The sequence below is a fragment of the Bufo bufo genome, chromosome 1 (genome assembly GCF_905171765.1).
Source record: "Bufo bufo chromosome 1, aBufBuf1.1, whole genome shotgun sequence".
In the NCBI taxonomy this organism is placed as follows: Eukaryota; Metazoa; Chordata; class Amphibia; order Anura; family Bufonidae; genus Bufo; species Bufo bufo.
Window position 1 is genome coordinate 295,137,614 of NC_053389.1, and position 21,673 is coordinate 295,159,286.

General features: G+C 42.4%; 1 protein-coding gene across 1 annotated transcript in view; it reads left to right on the top strand.

Annotated features, from left to right (window-relative positions):
- Positions 1–21,673, top strand: part of CSF1R (colony stimulating factor 1 receptor) — a 121,155-nt gene that overhangs the window by 19,908 nt on the left and 79,574 nt on the right. The window contains exons 2-5 of the mRNA XM_040440738.1: positions 17,498–17,746; positions 18,148–18,432; positions 19,219–19,349; positions 20,016–20,181. Coding sequence (XP_040296672.1) covers positions 17,498–17,746; positions 18,148–18,432; positions 19,219–19,349; positions 20,016–20,181 — 831 coding nt within the window. The remainder of the gene's footprint in view (positions 1–17,497; positions 17,747–18,147; positions 18,433–19,218; positions 19,350–20,015; positions 20,182–21,673) is intronic.

A 21,673-nucleotide genomic window follows, 5' to 3' on the forward strand; every position in this document is an offset into this window, starting at 1 on the left:
GCAGCTGTGTCACGGCCAGCTCCTCTGAGGGCAGGGTTAGCATGGCAGAGATGTGGAAAAGTTTTGTCAACACGCCACAGCTAACTGCACCACCACCTGATACGGAACGTGTTAGCAGGAGGCAACATTTCACTAACATGGTGGAACAGTACGTGTGCACACCCCTCCACGTACTGACTGATGGTTCGGCCCCATTCAACTTCTGGGTCTCCAAATTGTCCACGTGGCCAGAGCTAGCCTTTTATGCCTTGGAGGTGCTGGCCTGCCCGGCGGCCAGTGTTTTGTCTGAACGTGTATTCAGAACGGCAGGGGGCGTCATTACAGACAAACGCAGCCGCCTGTCTACAGCCAATGTGGACAAGCTGACGTTCATAAAAATGAACCAGGCATGGATTCCACAGGACCTGTCCATCCCTTGTGCAGATTAGACATTAACTACCTCCCCTTAACCATATATTATTGTACTCCTGGGCACTTCCTCATTCAATCCTATTTTTATTTTACCATTATATTGCGGGGCAACCCAAAGTTGAATGAACCTCTCCTCTGTCTGGGTGCCGGGGCCTAAAAATATCTGACAGTGGCCTGTTCCAGTGTTGGGTGACGTGAAGCATGATTCTCTGCTATGACATGAAGCCTAAATCTCTGCAATGGGACCTCTCTCCTCTGTCTGGGTGCCGGGGCCTAAATATCTGACAATGAACTGTTCCAGTTTTGGGTGACGTGAAGCATGATTCTCTGCTATGACATGAAGCCTGAATCTCTGCTATGGGACCTCTCTTCTCTGTCTGGGTGCCGGGGCCTAAATATAGGACAATGGACTGTTCCAGTTTTGGCTGACGTGAAGCCTGATTCTCTGCTATGACATGAAGACTGATTCTCTGCTGACATGAAGCCTGAATCTCTGTTATGGGACCTCTCTCCTCTGTCTGGGTGCCGGGGCCTAAATATATGACAATGGACTGTTCCAGTTTTGGCTGACGTGAAGCCTGATTCTCTGCTATGACATGAAGACTGATTCTCTGCTGACATGAAGCCTGAATCTCTGTTATGGGACCTCTCTCCTCTGTCTGGGTGCCGGGGCCTAAATATATGACAATGGACTGTTCCAGTTTTGGCTGACGTGAAGCCTGATTCTCTGCTATGACATGAAGACTGATTCTCTGCTGACATGAAGCCTGATTCTCTGTTATGGGACCTTTCTCCTCTGTCTGGGTGCCGGGGCCTAAATATATGACAATGGACTGTTCCAGTTTTGGCTGACGTGAAGCCTGATTCTCTGCTAGGACATGAAGACTGATTCTCTGCTGACATGAAGCCTGATTCTCTGCTATGGGACCTCTCTCCAATTGATATTGGTTAATTTTTATTTATTTTATTTTTATTTTAATTCATTTCCCTATCCACATTTGTTTGCATGGGATTTAACTACATTTTGCTGCCTTTTGCAGCCCTCTAGCCCTTTCCTGGGCTGTTTTACAGCCTTTTTAGTGCCGAAAAGTTCGGGTCCCCATTGACTTCAATGGGGTTCGGGACGAAGTTCGGGTCGTGTTTGGATCCCGAACCCGAACATTTCCGGGAAGTTCGGCCGAACTTCTCGAACCCGAACATCCAAGTGTTCGCTCAACTCTAACAGTGACCCAATCTGAGTGTGTACCGTTAATAACAATCCTCTGTTTTCTATCACTAAGCCAGTCACTTACGCACATAATTACATTTTCTCCCAGTCCAGGCATTCTCATTTTATATACTAACCTTTTACGTGGTACAGTATCAAATGCTTTGGAGAAGTCAAGATATAGGACATCTATTGACTCACCTGGTCAAGTCTAGAACTTACCTCCTCATAGAAACTGATTAAATTAGTTTGACATGACCGATCCCTCATGAAGCCATGCTGATAAAGTGTTATATGCTTATTTTCATTTAGATACTCCAAGATAGCATCTCTTAGAAAACCTTAAAATAGTTTACTCATGGCCATGACAGATGTTAAACTTACCAGCCTATAGTTTCCGGGCTCTGTTTTTGGACCCTTTTTGAATATTGCCACCACGTTTGCTAAGTGCCAATCCTGTGGATCACTCCCTGTCAATCTAGAGTCCCTAAGTATCAGAAATAAGGGTCTGTCTATGACATTATCTAATTTTCTTAGGATACCGGGGAGTATTCCATTTGGTTCCGGCGATTTGTCTATTTTAATATTTTTAAGATGCTGCTGCACTTCTTCCTGGGTCAGATAGGCCACTTTTAATGGGGAGTTTACTATTACACTCTGAATTTCATCGGACAGTTTATTTTCCTCAGTGAATACAGTGGAGAAAAAGATATTTAATCGACTTGCTTCCTCCTCATAGCTTTCTACAACTCCTCCTTCATCACTCTGTAAAGGGCCATCATTTTTAGGTTTAACATTTTTACCATTTATACAATTAAAGAACAATTTTGTGTTAGTTTTACTCTCTTTGGCAATCTCTCTGTCTCTAGTTTGGCTGCTTTAATTTTTCTTTATTTTTGCCTTATAGTTTTTTAATGCTTCCTCACTACCTTCCTGTTTTAGTGATTTAAATGCTTTATTTTTGTTATTTATTGCTCCTGTAAGGTACAGTATATACTTTTCAAAATTAGAGTTTCGGATGCTTTTAAAAAAAATCCTATTTTGTGGCTGCCTTTTATTTTTAAGGACATTGTCCCAGTTATTGAGGCCAATGGCCTCTCTTAGCTGGTCAAATTTAGCTTTTTGGAAGTTGGGTATATTTGTTCCTCTTTTGAATGACAATTGGAAGGTTATTATTTTATGGTCACTATTTCCCAGGTGTCCCTCAACCTGCACATATGTTGTTCTTTCTGGTCTATTGGTTAATACTACCGTAAGTCCAGTATGACCGTCCCTCTAGTCAAATCCTGAACCAGTTGGTAAAGGTCTTTAGTTATTGCCAAAACAGTTTCCTTTACAAGATCTACAATTTTCAGTTTCAGTTTCTATATCTGGGTAATTGAAATCCCCCATAAGGACGACTTCATTATGATTTGCCGCCTCATCTTTTCTCCTTAGTAGTAGTTTTTATGTGGACTCTGGTATATTAGGTGGCTTATAAAAAACTCCAATCAGTATTTTATTATAGTTTTTTCCTCCATTTATTTTTATTCACAGACTCCACATGTTCATTTCCCTCACTCATATGTTCATGGAGTGTGGGCTTTAGACAGGACTTTACATAAAGGCAAGCCCCTTCCACTCTCATGTTTTCACGAGCCTTTCAAAACAGACTGTAACCCTGTACATTAACCACCGAGTCAGAAAACACTACGTTTGAGGTCTTTGCCCAGAGCTTGCAAACTGAATCATTAAAAATCCTTTTTAAGGACCCCTCTACCTAACTCTAACTTTGTCATGGATTCCAATGTGGACCATGACTGCTGGATCTTCGCCACCCCCTTCCAGTAATCTGTCAACCCGATCCAGGATATGTCGAACGTGACCGTCAGCAAGACAACACACCGTTCGATGATCCTGGTATTTGTGACAGATCGGCCTATCTGTACCCCTAATAATCAAGTCTCCCACTACCAGCACCTGTCTGGCCTGCCCTGCTCTCCTGGTCCCCTGCTTACTGGAGCTGACATTCCCCTGACTGGCAGAGGAAGTGTCCGGCTGCAGCAGTGCCATCCCTCAACTGACATGCACCTCATCTGCCAACCTTGCAAACTTGTCGGGGTGTGTCAGATATAGGCTAGCCTCCCTATAAATCAAATTGAGTTGTTTTCTCTGTGATATTTGTTATAATTGTGTTTGGTATCTACATGATCATTGATTGCGCACATGCACATCTCGCTATATTCACCGCACATCTCGCTATATTCACCGCTATCACTGAAATTGACATATCAGTGAATGGAAAGGGCAAGACATGCGCACATCCTCTTTTCCATTCCCAACAACATGCAAATGGGTGCCGTTCTTGATGTGAGAGGGGTTTCAAGAGGTGGGACCTGCACTTATCGGACGTTTATGGCACAGCCTGTGAATCAGGGGTGGGCTGGGACGGGGGGGCAGGGAGGCTGGGCCCTCTTTAACTAATATATATATATTTTTTTTAATTTCTCAGGGCCCCACCGCCGATCACCACAGGTGGCGTGGCCCTGGTTCTAGTTGCCGGCGGTGGGGGGGGGGGGGCAGTAGGAGATGAGCGCTTTGTGGAAGCGCTCATCTCCATATTCATCTGTATCGCCGTCCTCAGGACAGCGATACAGATGCCTGTGCTGCGGCAGTGCAGTGGAGGGAGAGGCATCTCCCTTCCATGTTCTTCTGATAGGCTGCAGGCACTAATGCTTGCGGCCTATCAGAGGCCGGCTCAGGCGGCCCGATGACCTCATTATCATTGCGCCGCCTGAGCCGGGCAGCACACAGCAGAGACACAGGCCGGAAGAGGCCTGCATCGCATCACTGCTGATGGAGGTAAGTATTAGTGGGGGGTTTTTTTCTTTGCGGGGGGAGCTGGCACTATGGGGGCATCTGGCATTTTTTGGGGGGGGGCACTATGGGGGCATTTGTTACTGGCACATTATGGGGGGGCACCATGGGGGAGAGGAGCACTATGGGGGCATCTGGGGGCGCTAAAGGGGCTTTTTTTTTATTGGCACACTATGGGGGGCACTATAGGTGAGCGGCACTATGGGGCATCTGTTGGCACTATAGGGGCATTATTTGGGGGCACTATGGGGAAGTGGGGGTTCTAAAGGGGCCTTTTTATTGGCACATTATAATGGGGCACTATGGCATCTGGTGGCACTAAGGGGGCATTTTTTACAGGCACATTATGGGAGGCACTATAGGGGAGAGCGGCACTATGGGGCATTATTTGGGGGCACTATGGGGGAGTGGAGCACTGTTGGGGCATCTGGTGGCACTAAGGAGGGGCATTTTTTACTGGCACATTATGGGGGAGAGGAGCACTATAGGAGCATCTGCTGGGGGCACCAAGAAGAGGCATTTTTTTACTGGCATATTATGGGGGACACTATGGGGAAGTGGGAGAGGAGCACTATGAGGGCATTTACTGGGGCACTATATAGGGGTATTTTATACTGGCATACATTATGGGGACATTAGCTCAACTGTGGGCACTAAGCGGGGGTATTTCATGTACTGTCATATTATAGGGAGAATTATTACTACTAGGGGTATTATGCAGAGCTTTACTACTAACTGGGGGGCTATAAAGAACATAATTACTAGTATGGGCACTATAGGGGCATTATTACTACTAAGTGTGCTCTGGCAGATAATTACTTCTATTGGTGGGATTTTGGGGAGCACTGTTACTTTGGGGGCACCCTGGCATAGTATCAGCTTAGCACAATTATTTTTGGGGGACATTATCTTTATACTATTAGTGTCTGGGCGCAGTTATTTTTTAGAGCACTGTGTGCCAATAATTGTTGAAGGGGGTACTACTGTATCTGTGTGGTAGTAGTATTTCCAGGGGGACTGTTTCTGCAGTATAGTATTGGGGGTGGCAGGAAAGGGTGTTCAGAAGATGATGGAAATGTGGGAAACTAATGTCTGTTTGTCAATCTCTGCAGAGACGGGAGATGGCTGAAAAATCATCATGGCGATCTGGTCTGAATGGAGAAGATGAGGAAAGAGAACGTCTACAACAAAGGTGACATCACTGGATGTAAGAGGTATGTGGGGCTATGTAGGAGAGGGGATGCTCCGGCTCCTTCCCCTGCCATTTGCAGAAGGAGGATTCAGAGCTGGGTGAGGACGGCCAAAAGGGGCAGCAGGCCACGGGCGGGTGGCAGATGGTGGGGGGAACCACAGGCCTTGAGCAGGATCTGGGGAGGGAGGAGAGCGGAGGAGCTTTCTGGCTGTAGCTTGTTGTATAAGCAGGCAGTGCAGCCAGGACAGGCCCTCCCCTCTCCGTATGATGTGTAGAGACAGGCCTCAACAATAGAATTTCAGCTGTACAGTGTTTGTTGGGAGTGGCCTATTATATGTAGGATGGGCTTTTAATAATGGGCAGGGCTAAAAAAAAAGTTGCATGCCGCATTTTTTTATATGAAGGGGGCTTTGAACGATGGGAGGGCAAAAGAATTGGTGCAGCGCGCTACACGTGCCACATTGGGGGGCAGTAAATGCAATGTGTTCCTGTATAAAAGAAAAGAAAAGTCTGCAAAATAAAAATGGGCCACTTGACTGGATTTGCCCCCCAGCAATAAGGCTGCCAGCCCTCCCCTGCTGTGAATGTGCCCTAAATGTACAGATGGGACAACCCCTTTAACAAAGGATAGACATAAAACTATATTTAGGTCAGTCATTCAATTTGAAATGCAGATGTCAGGAACCTTACAAAAACAAAAGAAGGTTTTAAGAGTTAAAACCAATTCACTAAACCAAAATCACATGGACCTGAGTCATGTCCAGCAAACTATCAAAGGGATTTTTCCATAAACAACATTTATCACCTAACCATAAGAGCGGTGACAAATATATGATTGCTGAGGATCTGACTGCCTGGATCCCCAGTGATCACGAGAATGGAGGTCTGTAAATCCCTTCTATGACACTACCAAATACAATACACAGCTATGTCCTGCAGTCCAATAGGAGTTGTAGTCACAAAGGGGCGTCCCAGTGGTCAGACCCCTAGCGATCAGACAGTTATCAAATATTCTGGGAATAGATGTTAAATATTATTAAGGGGAAAACCCCTTTAATCATATCTTTTATATAGATTTTTTTAAGATCATAATCAGTTATTGGCCCATTCTATCAAATGAACTTGGTATGTTCTTTAAAGGGAATGTGTCATCAGAAAATGACCTGCTGTTTAAATCACCTTTTTATGTTTAACATATTTTTGAATTTTTTTTGATGATGTTATTTTTAATTTTCCATGTCACTTTTTAAATTTAAACTAAAACCAAAAATCCTGCAGTTTTCACACTGGCCACTATGTCTAATAATTGGCGCTACTTCTTGGTTTGTACAGATCACTTTACTGCAGTTATATGTTATTCTAATCCTGCCTGTAATGATATCACCTCCGTGTATAGATAAGACAGGATCCTCTATTCACAATAGGTGATTGTCAAAGCTTATCTATTCTTTCCTTGTACAATGACCTCTGCACAGGTCACAGAACATGCCTAGAAAACTGTCCCATATATATCAATGAGGTCATCTCCTGACCATTGTGTCTATGGACAATGAGGCTGCCCTAAAGCAATTTTCTTAAACGGCTTCTGTCAACCCCCAACTTTCAGTTTTTGACTTATTATATTTGTTAATGTAAGCAGATTCCATATATGCCCCTCTTACCTCGGGCTGTGCAGTAATTACAGTAAAAAACGTACTTTTATTATATGTAAATTTCTTCACTACCAGCAAGTTGGGCGGACTTGCTGGTAGCCGCCGCATCCTCTGTTTGAAAAAACGCCCCCTCCTCCACTTGATTGACAGGGCCAGAGAGCGCTCTCCTCCTCTCGCTGGCCCTGCCTGCAGCCTCAAATCCCGCGCCTGCGCTGTACCGGTCGTCATTCGGCGCAGGCGCTCTGAGAGAAGGACGGCCGCTCCTTCCTCAGTGCGCCTGCGCCGATGACATCATCCCTACACCCGGAAGAGAGGTCTTCTCTTCCGGGTGTAGGGCTGACGTCATTTTTACTGTAATTACTGTACAGCCTGAGGTAAGAGGGGCATATATGGAATCTGCTTACATTAACAAATATAATAAGTCAAAAACTGGTAAAAAGAGCTCAGGCAAGATGGCTGACCCCATAAACATGTTCAGGAATAGAAGAAATAGATCTGTAATCAGAAAACAGATTAGAATAAAGGAGATGTGTTACTATCTGGTTTTAAATGGCATAAAACATTTTCGGTGACAAATTTCCTTAAAAAAGGTGTTTATTGTTTCCGATATATCTCATCCCCTATTAGTTTAGACATCCTGGGGGGGGGGGGGCATTTACTGGTGTTTTACATGTAGGCATCAGATGCCTAACAACTATTACAAGGTGCACCCCTCTCATCTGTGTATGTCTGTGCACCAGAACTGGAATCTACGCCAGCAAAGGAGCTGGAACAGATCTCAGTATAATTAAATTTAGACAGTTTCCTGGTGTAAATTATAATAACTTGCCGAGCCAAGTTTATTTCCTGTAGTGCATGAAATAAAAATTAGCAATCATTGTCCACTGAGCGGTTGGGGGGTGGCACAGTCTGAACTGCAAGCAGAGCATTGGATTAATCTCTGATGAACTAAGGGTGGGTTCACATGACATTTTATACCTCAGTTTAACGTGTACGTTTTTAAAAAAAGGATACAAAAACGCAGCTCACCACGTTCTTGCATCCTGCACAGACTGGTAAAAAAAAACATGTACTTTTTTTTACAATAGTAAAAAAATGTATACTTTTTTTTACAATTGAACTCTATGGTGAACGGATATGGCATCAGTCTGAGGCATCCGTTTAATGTATACATTTTTTGTACACGTTAAACAGATGGGAAAAACGTCATGTGAACCCACCCTACATGTTAAAACATGAGTGACACTGAAATCAGCAGCTGACACTACACTATAAATACACATGTGGACAGCACTTCCAGACATACAACGCAGGTGGGTGCACTGCTCACCTCCGAGGGTTTGGCCCAACTCAACCCCAATGTAGAGTCCAGCAAAGCAAAAAAATTTAACTCCTAAATTATGCAAATCCATAAGTGATTTAAATCCATATGAGGCATTTCGGCTAAGAAGCCTTTTTACTACTAGATTTACAGAATTCAGGAGTGCTGCTCATCTTTTTGTTTTGCTATGTGACTCTTAAGCCTCATTCACACATCAGTGTTTTGGTCAGTGATTTCCATCAGTGATCGCGAGTCAAAAGCAAGATTGGAGCCTCCACAGACATAAGGTATAAGGGAAAAGATCTGCACCTGTTCTGTGTTTAGAGCCGCACTTGGTTTTGGCTCACAATCACTGATGGAAATCACTGACCAAACACTGACTGTGGGAATGAGGCCTTAGTGAGGGCAGTATTAGAAATCTGACAGGTTCCCCTTAAGCCTTCACACACAAGAAAACTCAACATTTGGTCTTGACTTCACATGTTAAGAGGGACAGAAACTTATGGGTGTGCCCTATGACCGTTACATGATACCCCACTCAAGGATGGCATGACTCACACAGACATAACAAGGTTTCTTCTGAACAGTGGTTTACATAGATTGAGGCAATGAACATATGGTTAACAGTCTCCCAGAGAGTCCACAAACTTGATAGTTGCACACATTATTGCAACAGAGAGCTTTTTCAGTTACACATATAGAACAGTAAGGCAGAGGGCTTAGCTTTTACTAATAGCAACAAGTTACTAAATTACCCACTGGGGATCACCACCATCAGCTGAGCTCTCTTTTCACTTCTCAGGTAGTTGTTACTAGTGAAAGTGTGAAGCAGGTCACCCCAGTTGATTTCTGACTGTAACATTTATTTGTGAGAATATTATTGTTATAGTGTTATCAATGTTATTGTGCTGGTAAGTTGTGTATGTGTGTGAACGCTGTATTGTGATGGTCCAGGTGTCTCTCTCTCTGTCCTAGCCATGTTGGTCTTGCATTTACAATATGATGCCTTAAGTGCAGCCTCAGACACCATGATTCGTGGGGAGTGACACAGTAGTTCAGTCACACAGTGTGGGAGCACACAGGCGTCATGGTGCCAGGATCCACATGCTGGGTGGAGTTAATAAAGTCCAGACTCTGCTGCTGCATGTCCAGAAAAGTTGACCTGTTACTGTCAACTATCGTGTCAGCGCCATTCTTCAAGCTGGAGAACAGGAATTCTCACAGCTATACCTGTGCTGTGAAAACTCTGATGCGGCAGATTAACCCTTTAGATTCCATGGTCAATGGTGACCACCACAATGGACATATTAGGTATTGCTGTGTCTGTAACGACAGTCTCAATAAAAATATCACATGATCTACCTCATCAGGTGAGTTCTGTTAAAAAATAAAAATAAAAACAGTGCTGGAACAGCCATTTTTTGTCACCTTGTTTGACAATATCAAACAATGAAAAATAAGCCTTCACAAAAAGAACATTGGCAGAAAAAAATAAATATATATATATATATATATATATATATATATATATTTATATATGTCTTTCAGAAATGGTAATGCAAAAACATAATTAAAAAATATATATATTTTGTGTAGGAGTGGTAAAATGTAAAAAAAAAAGATAAAATTGGTATCTCTACAATCATACTGACCAGCAAAATGGTGTTTATGTATCATTTTTCCCACATGGTGTACACCGCAAAACCAAAACCAAAAAAGCAATAGCAGAGTTGCTGCCTTTTCTTTATCTTTTTTATCTCTTCATATGTGACATGGTACCCAAAAACCATTCCAGCAAAATGTGTCCTAAAAAAACATATAGAGCTTCTTCTCTTTTGAGCCCTGCAGTGTGCCCAAACAGCTACAGTATTTATGACTACATACTGTATGGGATGTGGCATAATTGTCCATAGAAAATAGGTAACAAATTGTGGGGTCTTCTTTCTCCTGCTGTCCCTTGTGAAAAAATAAAATATATAGGGCTAAGGCAACAAACTATTGGAAAAAATATGTCATTTTCCAAGTGTGAAACGTCTGTATGATCAAAGCACTCACTACATCCTGTAATAAATTTCTTGAGTGGTGTAGTTTACAAAATGGGGTTATTTTTTGGGGGGGTTTGCACTATAGGGGTATCTCATTGTCTCTTGAAATGTGACATGGCACCAAGAGACCATTCCAGCAAATCTGCTCTCCAAAATAATTATGGCACTCTTTCTCTTCTGAACCCTGCATTCACACAATTTGTCCATATAGCAGTTTATGACCACATATGGGATGTTGCCATATTCAGGAGAAAATGCATAACAAATTCTTAATTTTCATTGCCAAGTGTTTCTAAATTCTGTGGAATGTATGTGAGGTGAAAGCACTCAGTACACCCCTCTTTGAGCTCTTTGAGGGATATAGTTTCCAAATGGGGATACTTTTTTTTTTGGGGGGGGGGGGTTACTGTAGGGTTAACTCAGGGAAACTTTAAATGTGACATAGCACCCAACAACTATTCCAACAAAATCTGCTCTCCAAAAATCATATGGAGCTCTTTCCATTCTCAGCCATGTGGTGTGCCCATACAGCAGTTTGTGATGACATATGGAGTGTTTCTGTAAACCACAGATTCCGGATAATAAATATTGAGGTTTGTTTTGCTCAATCCAAATGGCTTGGATAAGCAAAAGTATTCCAGTTATTACCACATAATGTCAGATTTGCAAAAATAGGCTGTGTCAGGAAGGTAAATACTGACTGTCAGAAAGAGGTTAAATACCTTTAGTTTCAGTGCATCTTTGCCAGGTATGGCATTAGTTCTGTGCAGTTTGTTTGCAGAGTCTTAAATAATCCCCCATTGGCTTTGTTTGAGTGGATCCTAGGATTTGTGGTTCCACTATTTTTTTGTTGGCTGTAGTGCAGTTGTGGGTTCTGTTATCTGTTTGGGTTTTGATTTTCAACTTTTTTGTTAGCCTATGGCTAGTTTTACATTACCGTTTCAGTTTCTGCTCTTCTGATCCATCATAATAACAGAAAACATAAACAAGAAACATCTTTTACTTCATTTTATGTCCATTTTAGCCATTTCCATCTGAGATCCATTATCTTATATAGAAAAAAGTACTTCATACACCATTGCTGTCTGCCATCTGTTCCATTGCCGGACTCCATCTTTCTCAGCCAGTTTTCTGTTATCAATGTGTGATTTTATTATACTATCTTTACCATCAACCTGATACATGCTTCATATATTTGTTCTGGTGAGAATCCTGTTGTTAACTAATTCTGCTCTACTCAAGTTCTGGAGGTATCTGAGTACCAAGAGCCATAGTCAGAAATTGGGAAAACTATAGGTGAAGTTAGGTTATGCAGTCTTGCAAACAATCAGAATCATTACAGCACCATGGGCAAAAAAAGTCATTCCTTGCCATGAACAATAGATTATTAAAAAAAATATGGAAAGTTTTTTAGCCAGAGAAAGTCCTTCCTTTGACTACAGTTACCCAACGTTTCCAACAGCCCCCCCCCCCCCCCATGTATCGGGCCCCTCACAGGTAATATACTTACTCCTCTCCACGCCTCTCCTGGTCCCTGCACCGCCGCTGCGCAGGAAGTGGGGAGTGGGGTAAGTATATTACCTGTGAGAGACCTCGGCACATGGGGGGGGGGGGGCTGTTGGAGACGTTGGATAATCCCTTTAACTGGTAAGGTTCCAGTCTCCCATACAGCAGATCCTTCAAGATGCAGCAGTTACAATTTAGAAAAGAACAGTCATATAAAATTAAATATCAAGGTGTATATATGATACATGTGGCAAATGCAATAAACAGAATCTACACAGTGGGAAAAATCTATCGGAAGATGTACCATGATGTGCAAAATTATGAATACAGGTAAGCAATCAAAGGTTCCATCTTCAGATGGTATCTTCAGAAGTCTCTGCTTTTGTAGAGACTGCCTTGGATTAATCTACTTACATAGGCAGATTGGGAACTTAAAGTGGCCCTGGAAGAAAAAAGTGGGCCCTATGTTGTATGCAGGTTCAAATTGACAAAATGTGGAGGCAGGGCCAACACAAGTAGGCAGTGACAATAGAAGTGAGTGGGGCCTGCAATAATGTAGTGGAGAACAAAATAACACCCCAACACAACCAAATATTACAGTTCAGCAAAAAACACTGCCTCATCAGAAGCAAATACCACAGTGTTACACAAAATGCTGCCTCTTCAAAACCAAATACAACAGTGTAGCACAGAATACTGCCCCAGCAAAACCAAATACCACAGTGCTGCACAAAATGCTGCCACCTTCACCACAGTAATCAACTGTATTACTATCCTAAGGACGGTGATGCAGTTGAGTTCAGTAGGGTACCTGAGCCCATTGGCCAGGTGCATAAGTACCTGATGCTTCTAGCATCAATTAGATCTGAGAAAATCAGATCATTATGTACCCATCTGGCAGCTGTGAGGAAGGATGGGTGAGCCCACGGACATTGGCCCATCGGAAAGTTTCCCCTTTAAGTTCTAAGGCCAGTCCATCCCTGTCTACTTAACTATGATGCTGTCAACATGTTCCCCGGAGCAACCTCCAGACCATGGGCCTGACTAACCTAGGAGAAGGAAATTGAGATGGTGCTGTCACTTGCCTCCTGTCCATTGATTGGTCAGCACCTGAGCTGTGCTCTGGCTTTAGGCAGGGCTTCCTTGCTAAATGGGCTCTATTCTGGTGAGCATGCTATGGCCATACTAGTTCCGGAATCACCGCCACATGCCATCAGAGGGGGTCAGCCTTATTAGAAATAGTTGGAACATACAGATTCTCTTGATGAGGCACTGTATACAGAGTGCCAGAATACATAGAGTGGACAAGATAAGCGGCGCTGAAAGTAGCCTGTGGCTCATCTAACATCTTTAATACATTGACGTTTTCAACAGGCTCCCCTCCACAGCAGCTATGCTTACAGCCGCTTTGCTTTTAATGACTCTACCAGTTGCTATGGGTCAAGGGCACGTTATTAGGAAGTTCCAAAATCTTAGTCTCCCACTTTAACCACCCAACTACACTGGCTTTAGCTTGATAGCAATTAATTCATACATGTGCTATTCACTAGCGATATATATGCTTTAGTTTAATGAATCTATCCTCAATTCCAAAGTGGACGTTGTTGAAATACGACCTATATGACTCATGTTATGTGCTACAGATATTATACCACTGAGCACAAATGACCATCAGGTGGAGAAAGTAAATCCTTTTGACTCTTACGTGGCCACCACGGTTATCATTCATACTCCATTCCTACACTCTGTTGGGTAGAGGTTATTTGCCTAAATGTGAATCATTGGATTTTTAGCCTTCACTTTTAGATTAGTTATATTAAATAAACTCCTTAGACCTAGGACAATAAATTGGAGGATCAAAAATCTGCTTATTTTATGCACCATTGCTTTTTATATGTGTATTTTTCTAGTTATGTAAGTTGGGGAATAGCGGGGGAAAGCAAATATAATACTCTACTATTAGTCTTTTATATTATAGTACGTTTTTAAATATTTATCATTCCTTTTGTAGTGGAATATAAAATACAACATGACAATGTTGAACTGTGGTTCCTTGACCTACCAGAGGAAAGTATTCTCATGGCCCAACCCCTATATCATTAATAATGTCTAATAGGTTTTGAATCAAAGAAATAAACCCGAGTGGTAAGTGATTATCGCCAAAGGCAGCTCCAAATGGGCTTTTTTCTCTGAGGCCTGGACCCACTGGAGAATCCTCTGGTACTTTGGTGGGCCAGTCCGATACTGCAACATGACATCTTCACAGCAAGTGAAATCAAAGTAAAATACAGTCTACAATAGATGTCTCAGCCAATAAATGTTCACATAGAAAATGTGCCTTTTGAAAGCATCAGCTTACAAGTCTACATGTGTTGAACTGAAGCCTTCACTAGAATATTGGTATCAATAATGTGAAAGCAGAAGTCTACTAGAAAAGATGTGGATATTAATGCAAGAGGGAAGAAAACCAAATTCCTTATGCAACATGTTTCCTGAGTCTTACAAAGTATCCTTACAATACACGCACAGTCTCTCCATTTTTACATTGCCTCTCAACTCTCACTTCCTTATCTGTTTTGGTAAAAAAAAAAAATTATGCTGAATTGTCAAAGATGCTTCTCTCCATAAGTTGTATGGGGTTTCTTGTAATTGTTGCAAAATAGTTTCTGACGTACATAACTATGAGACCCAAGTAGTTACAGAAACCTGTAAAATTCACTACACCGTGATGTTGCCAGCACTGGGACATTCTATTCTCCTACAGTGGCTCTACCACAGGGGCTGATACACAGGTCGGCATTGTATGCCACAGCTGACCTAGGAGCACTAATCCTTGCATGGCTGTGTCTCCTTCTCAGTCCATTGGACCTGAATCTCTATGACTTGACTTTCTGTTCTTATTGTTGTAAGGGGGCATGGTCTGCTACCCAGTCCTTAGGAATGTTCTGCAGCATCACCTGAAGCCTGGTCAGTGGCCTTGTCATAACTGCATCTGTGACCTCTGTGTCAGTGGCCCACCTGCAGGGAGTGAGATTCCGTCCAATGCCACCACAGGCATGCTAAATGCCACACATTAACAACTTGAGGAGGGAAAATAGTAATAAAAACATAAGGTAGGGTAATCAAGAATGGATAATTAAATGATAAATACACAGATAAGGAGAAAAGATCCACAGATATATGTTATGGCCCATGTAACAAGGATACAATTATACAGCCCATGTGGGTAGTTAGATGAGTGGCACTGTGGGATAACAGGGCAATACATGGGACACATGTTGGGGCTAAAAAGCTCCTCGGCTGGTGCACAATGGTGCAGCCTGTGGATCTTTTCTCCTCATCTATGTATTTATAATTAAATTATCCATTCTTGATTACCCTACCTTATGTTTTCATAACTATTTTCCCTCCCTACATTAACCCACCGAGGAACCCAGGTTGGGGGAAACGCATTAGAGTCAATACCTAGCTTGTATTAAGTCCAACATTTGCACTTCATATTTGGTGCCCTAAGAACACCATACATGCTCAGAATGATGTAAAATAATACAAGCAGTATGACTGTCCTTACTAATGCCCAGCAACTCCCGTTTTAATGCGTTCTGAATCCCCATCAGTCTCTGTATCTACTGGTCCCTTTCAAAATGGTCCAATCATGACCCCTTAATTTGATAATCCGATGTTCCTGCCGGCCGTTGGCAGGGACCACTTTCTTTCCTGCTTCCCAGTTGAGCATACACGTCTGACTCAGATGATAACTGTGGATTTTTCCTTACCCTCTTTTATAGTTTTGCAGGAGACGTGCCTAAATAGGACTTTATCATGGATTAAATAAGCCCAGCTAAGAGACTTCCTAAAAACAAAGTTTCCATTGGGGATTCCTAAAATGCCCAGAACTGACTTTGAATCCCTGCTGTTGAGCTCTCCCCCCTTTATGCTTGTTATTTCATCACATTACTCTCTTCTTTTGAACAAACCTGAACCCGCAGCCCCATCTTTTACCACTGCTTGGGAGACAGAGTTTGGCCTCAGTCTGTCGAGGTTGGAGCGGCAGAGGGTCTTTCTCAGGGCTCATAAACTACCTGTAGCATTTCAGGCTCAGGAGATCTTGTCTAGGTGGTATCGTTGGCCCAAAATTCTGTGCAAATGTTTCCCCACAGTGTCCAACATGTGTTGGAGATGTGGCGTGGAAATTGGTACTATATGACACAGGTTTGGTGGGGATTTGCTGCCTTACAGCCATTTAGGCAGGCAATTTTCACTATTTAACATCAAGTCTCTGGGGTTTAACTAGCCCAAACCTGTTAGTTAGCATGTCTTCCTGGGTCTCTCCTAGTGGGGAAGAAGGGCCTCTTGTGCCATTTTTTGACAGCAGCTTGTACAGTGATACCCAGAAATTGGAAGTCCACTAGAGAATGGGTGCTAGAAGTTGACCATATCCACAGATTGGAAACACGATGGCTAGCTGACCACAAGCATATAAGACTGAGCTACTCTAGCTTCCCTGGCAAACCTATAAGGATGGCCCTCTCTACCACACATGACTGGGCAATGTAACCTGAATAAAATACCAGTTAGGGTTGGTGGGCTTAGACCTAAATTGCCTGTTGGTTGATGTCTCCAACTCCCGTATTTTGGTAAGTGTATATTTTTTGGCTGTATCATGACATGCCCACATTGAGAGGGAACAGGGAGTACAGAGACTAGCAGGGCTTGACAACCCCTTTATACAGTTTTATTAGGGCAGCCTTATTGGAGGCACACACTTGCTTATTGTATTGTCTGCAAAGAGGTATCTCCAAGAGAAAAAAAAACGTTTCGCTAGTGCCACTTTCTGAAAGTGGTAATGCTTCATGGGAATATAATGTGCAGGAGGTATCTCCCAGGGGAAGAGAACCTAACTTGCATCCAAGGAATGAATCACCAGTAAAAAAATAAAAATAAAGTAACTGTGGCCTTCATCACTGGTTGTGCAAACAGGACTAGTAGCCATTACTATTCTTGGGGCTCCTGTAGACTTTGCTTACAAGAGCTAGGCTATAACCCAAATCAAGCCTTCCTTCCTTACACAAGCACAGCAACATTACTAACAAGTGAATGAGGAAACCACTACAAGCTATTTCCATCCTTCTTGTCTACAAGCTATGGGCTGTCCTAGGATAGCGTGTGACAGCATGAACCAGCAACAGTAAGGGCCCCATTTCAGATCCTGTGGAATTGTTAGAACATTCAAATTTTTTATACATTAATATACCTTCTATTATTTGGCTTTTATTATATATTTACTGTCTCTTATATGCTTGTCAGATTTGGAAAATCAAGACCTGGTGCCTGCTAAGAGTGAAGAAGTTATACAGTCCGGGAGCCATGTCACTTTAAAATGTGTTGGTAATGGCACTGTGAGATGGATCATTCAAGGAAAGGAAAACAAAAAAAATTACAATGACCTAATTGAAATACCAAAGGCTACCTATAAAGACACAAGAACCTACAGATGTGTATACAACAATTCCATGAGTTCTACAGAAAGTGCATCAGTGCATCTCTTTGTACAAGGTAACTGTACTAAAGCTAACACTCCCATCCCCAATAAAAATTGAATTCATACTGCTAAATTGAGATGTATCGGTATACTGTATTAATTGCAATACTTTAGCGACTATTAAGCAAATACATTGTGAGTATTACAAAAATACATTATAAATGATAACTGTACTGAGAAGAGGATAGGAGATGCAGAGACAGCAGTCACCCAAAGGTTCCTCTACCACATAAATGTCACATAAAGGCTTATGGGCCCAGGGTATAGATGTACCCTTCTTTCGTAAAAAACAAACAAATTTGCATCCAGTATGGTTTATACACTGTAGCAGCTTGTGGCTCTTACGTTTTTCTAATTTCATACAACCCATTTATGTATTATTCATCACTGTGTTTCCTCTTGCTTCATTCCACAGATGCGTCCAACTATTGGAATTCCCTACGTGGATATGGTATACATTTTTTGGAAGGCCAAGATGCCTTAATTCCATGTCTGTTAACCGATCCCTCTATTCCAGACTCTGCAGTTTCCTTTGAACCATTAGATTATGATGGAAAAAGTCTAAATATATCATTTGATGTTAAGAAAGGTTTTACAATCCTGAATGTAAAGACGGATCTTCACGAGAAAAAATTTAAGTGTACTGCTAAAGTCAATGACAATAAAAAGTCCATCCCGATAAAGATTTATGTTGACGAAGGTAACAAAGTAAAAACTTCATTGATTTAATTTCACTGATTAATTTCATGAAAAGTAATAGGAGAAACATTCAGCCTTGTGACATACTCTTCTCTCATCTAGAGTTTAAAGTAAATAGTGTTTGTCAGTCTGTAGGATCCTGCAGCTCCTGAAACTAATAGTCTTGGGATGTATTCACAAATTGCAGTTAAACTGCATTTTCTCCCCAATTTTGCCCAAAAATGAGACAAAACATTGCAGGATTTGTTGCTGTTTCATGGTAAAACTGTGATTCAAGCGCAACATATGAATACACCCTCAGTCGTTTATTTCTGATATCTTTTATTTATGGCTTACAGATGGCTTATGCAGGTGACCTCAAGTTTTTCATTCTGTGACATCTAAGGGAGCCCGAACATGTCCCCCACTGGGACCTCCACTGACCTCCATACCCTATGAGGCCCTTTGAATGGAGCAGCAGATCAAGTATACTCGCTGCTGCTGCATTGATCTCTATATGACTGCCGGAGATAGCTGAGTACCAGAGCTCAGCTATTTCCAGCAGTCCCATAGAGATTTATTGGAGTGACACTGCTCGACCTTGCAATTGGTCATTTTGGAGGTCCCCATGCAGTACTAGGTTCCTGTTTTAGGAAACGGTGGGGGTACAAGCAGCCGCACCCTCACTAATCAAATAATTATACCCAATTCTGTGGATAGGGGATACCTCCTCAGGCCCCGTTGTAGGCATAACTTAGTTTTTCCCTTTTAAATGGCTAACATAATTCATTGAAGTATTTTTTTTTAGTGGAAAACATATCATCAGTTTCTCTGAAATCTTATGAAGAAATGAGAATTGAAGGTGAAGATTTCATAACTACCTGCTTTGCAACTAGTAATATAAAGTCTTCAATCACATGGGAACATAACCAAAAGAAGGTCAGTACCCACGATGCAATGTTTTTCTTTTTTTACATTATTGGGGTTTCTAGACAATCCGCTGCAGCTGCCCCACGGACGGTGTTCACACATTGCGGCCCGCATTTTGCGGGCCGCAGAACGACCACAGGGTGCACACGTTCGTGTGCAGGAGGCCTAATCCTGTATGAGCTTGAGAACTATATTCAAAACGGAGAGAGATAAGACTGTCTGCTTTATTTTTATATTTATTTTTATGCAATTGCCATTTTATATGCTATACACAACTTAAATATACATTTTTATAGTATTCTAAGTTGTTTGCAATAAGTGCATTTTAATAGACCAATTAGGCATTGAGGGGTAATTAATATCTACTTCTTAAAAATCACAATATGGTGTAAAAGTCTCCTTCCTCTGTCAAACATCTTAGATGCTGCAGCCGCTATTTGGGAAGCAGACGACTCCAATCAGAGAAGACGTGACTGCACTGTAATCACTGGCTGCTAGGGGGTCACTTAAGATACTGAGGCCCATGAGTCCTTAGATACGCCCCTGATAGACTCTCTTTATGTTATCATGATTTAATGAAGGAGGGGACAAGGGTGAAAAAGGGGACAACAGAGAAAATAAAAAATATTATGTTTTGTGAGAGTGAAATAGGTAATTGTGAGTTTTGTCTTCTAGACGATCTCCATATCAGCAGAACATTTTTATTCTCAAGGTGACATTTGGACGATAACGTCTACCCTAACTATTCAGAATGTATCATTTGAAGACAGTGGCAACTACACTTGCACTGCCGGAAACAATGCGGAATCCAGACGAACTTCAGCAAACCTCCAAGTTATAGGTACTGGGACTAAACGTTAGACTACACATATTGTACATATGATCCAAAGGATCCAGAGCACAGCTACATACTGGACAGTTTTTTAAAAGGAATGTGTCATCAGAAAATCATTGGTTGTTTAAAGGGAACCTGTCACCTCCAAAAACCATCCCAAGCCGCCAGCAGTGCCTGAGAGTAGCCAGCAGCGTGTTTCCGATGATCATTTTCTTCCTGAAGGCAGATGAAACACTCCTTATTTGTACGTGACACCAGGGATTTTAAGGAAGGAAAAATATTTCAGTTTACTGGGAAGTTAAATAAAAGCAACCCAGAAACTGAAACAGACATTTCCTCCTCTGAGGGTGACACTGACGGAGAGACTTTCGCGAATACTACATCTAGTAATAGAGGTGGGAATAAAGACCGTGGTTGGCGAACAAATAGGAGTAGAGGTTTAGGCAGAGGTGACAGTGGTTCCAGAGGAGGTTTTTTTTTAGGGATGGGCTCAAAGTACCACCTAAGAAACAGGAAAAATCAATAAATAGGATAAAAAACACTGAAGACCTCCAGATCGTTAATTTGTCACAGCGTACACTTACAGGCGCAGAAATGGAGGTACTTCGAAAAGGGCTATCTTTCGTCCCTACATGTAAATATAACCCCTTCCACTGGGTCAAAGATCTGAATTTGTTTATAAGACGTCTAAAATGGAAAAAGGTTTTTTCAACTCATGATCGAGACCAATGCCGCAGGTTGGAGATAGAGGAGGAGGAGCTAAGTAATGTCCGACTCTTGGCAGATCTCTTAGAAGAAGGCCAGAGGCCAATTAGCGCAGGCCCCTTCACCCAACTTAAGCCTCCATCCAGAAAAAATCCACCTATTAACGAGTATTCTCCTCTAGATGCATTTTTAACAGTGGTAACTGAAAAAATGCAATCTCTAAATAGACAGGGGTGAAAAGGAAAAATCTGACCCCCAGGGGAAAATAAGGCCCTAAATTCCCTGACCGATGATAAAAGCATCATCATTAAAGCCTCTGATAAAGGGGGCAATGTGGTGATTTTAGCGGTTGAGGCCTATAGGGACATGTGCCTGCGCATCCTCAATGACAGTGCGTGCTATGTGAAGGTAGATAAAAACCTGTGCCAGGACTTAAAGAGGACCTTTCACCTGGAAAAACATTGTGAACTAAGTATCCTGACATATACAGCGGCGCCCAGGGATCTCACTGCACTTACTATTATCCCTGGGCGCCGCTCCGTTCTCCCGTTATGTCCTCCGGTATCTTCACTCAGTAAGTTATAGTAGGCGGTGTCTGCCCTTGTTCTGTGGGCGTCTCCTTCTCCTAGGCTGTAGCGCTGGCCAATCGCAGCGCACAGCTCACAGCCTGGGAGGTTTTTTTATCCCAGGCTGTGAGCTGTGCGCTGCGATTGGCCAGCGCTACAGCCAAGGAGGAGACGCCCACAGAACAAGGGCAGACACCGCCTACTATAACTTACTGAGCGAAGATACT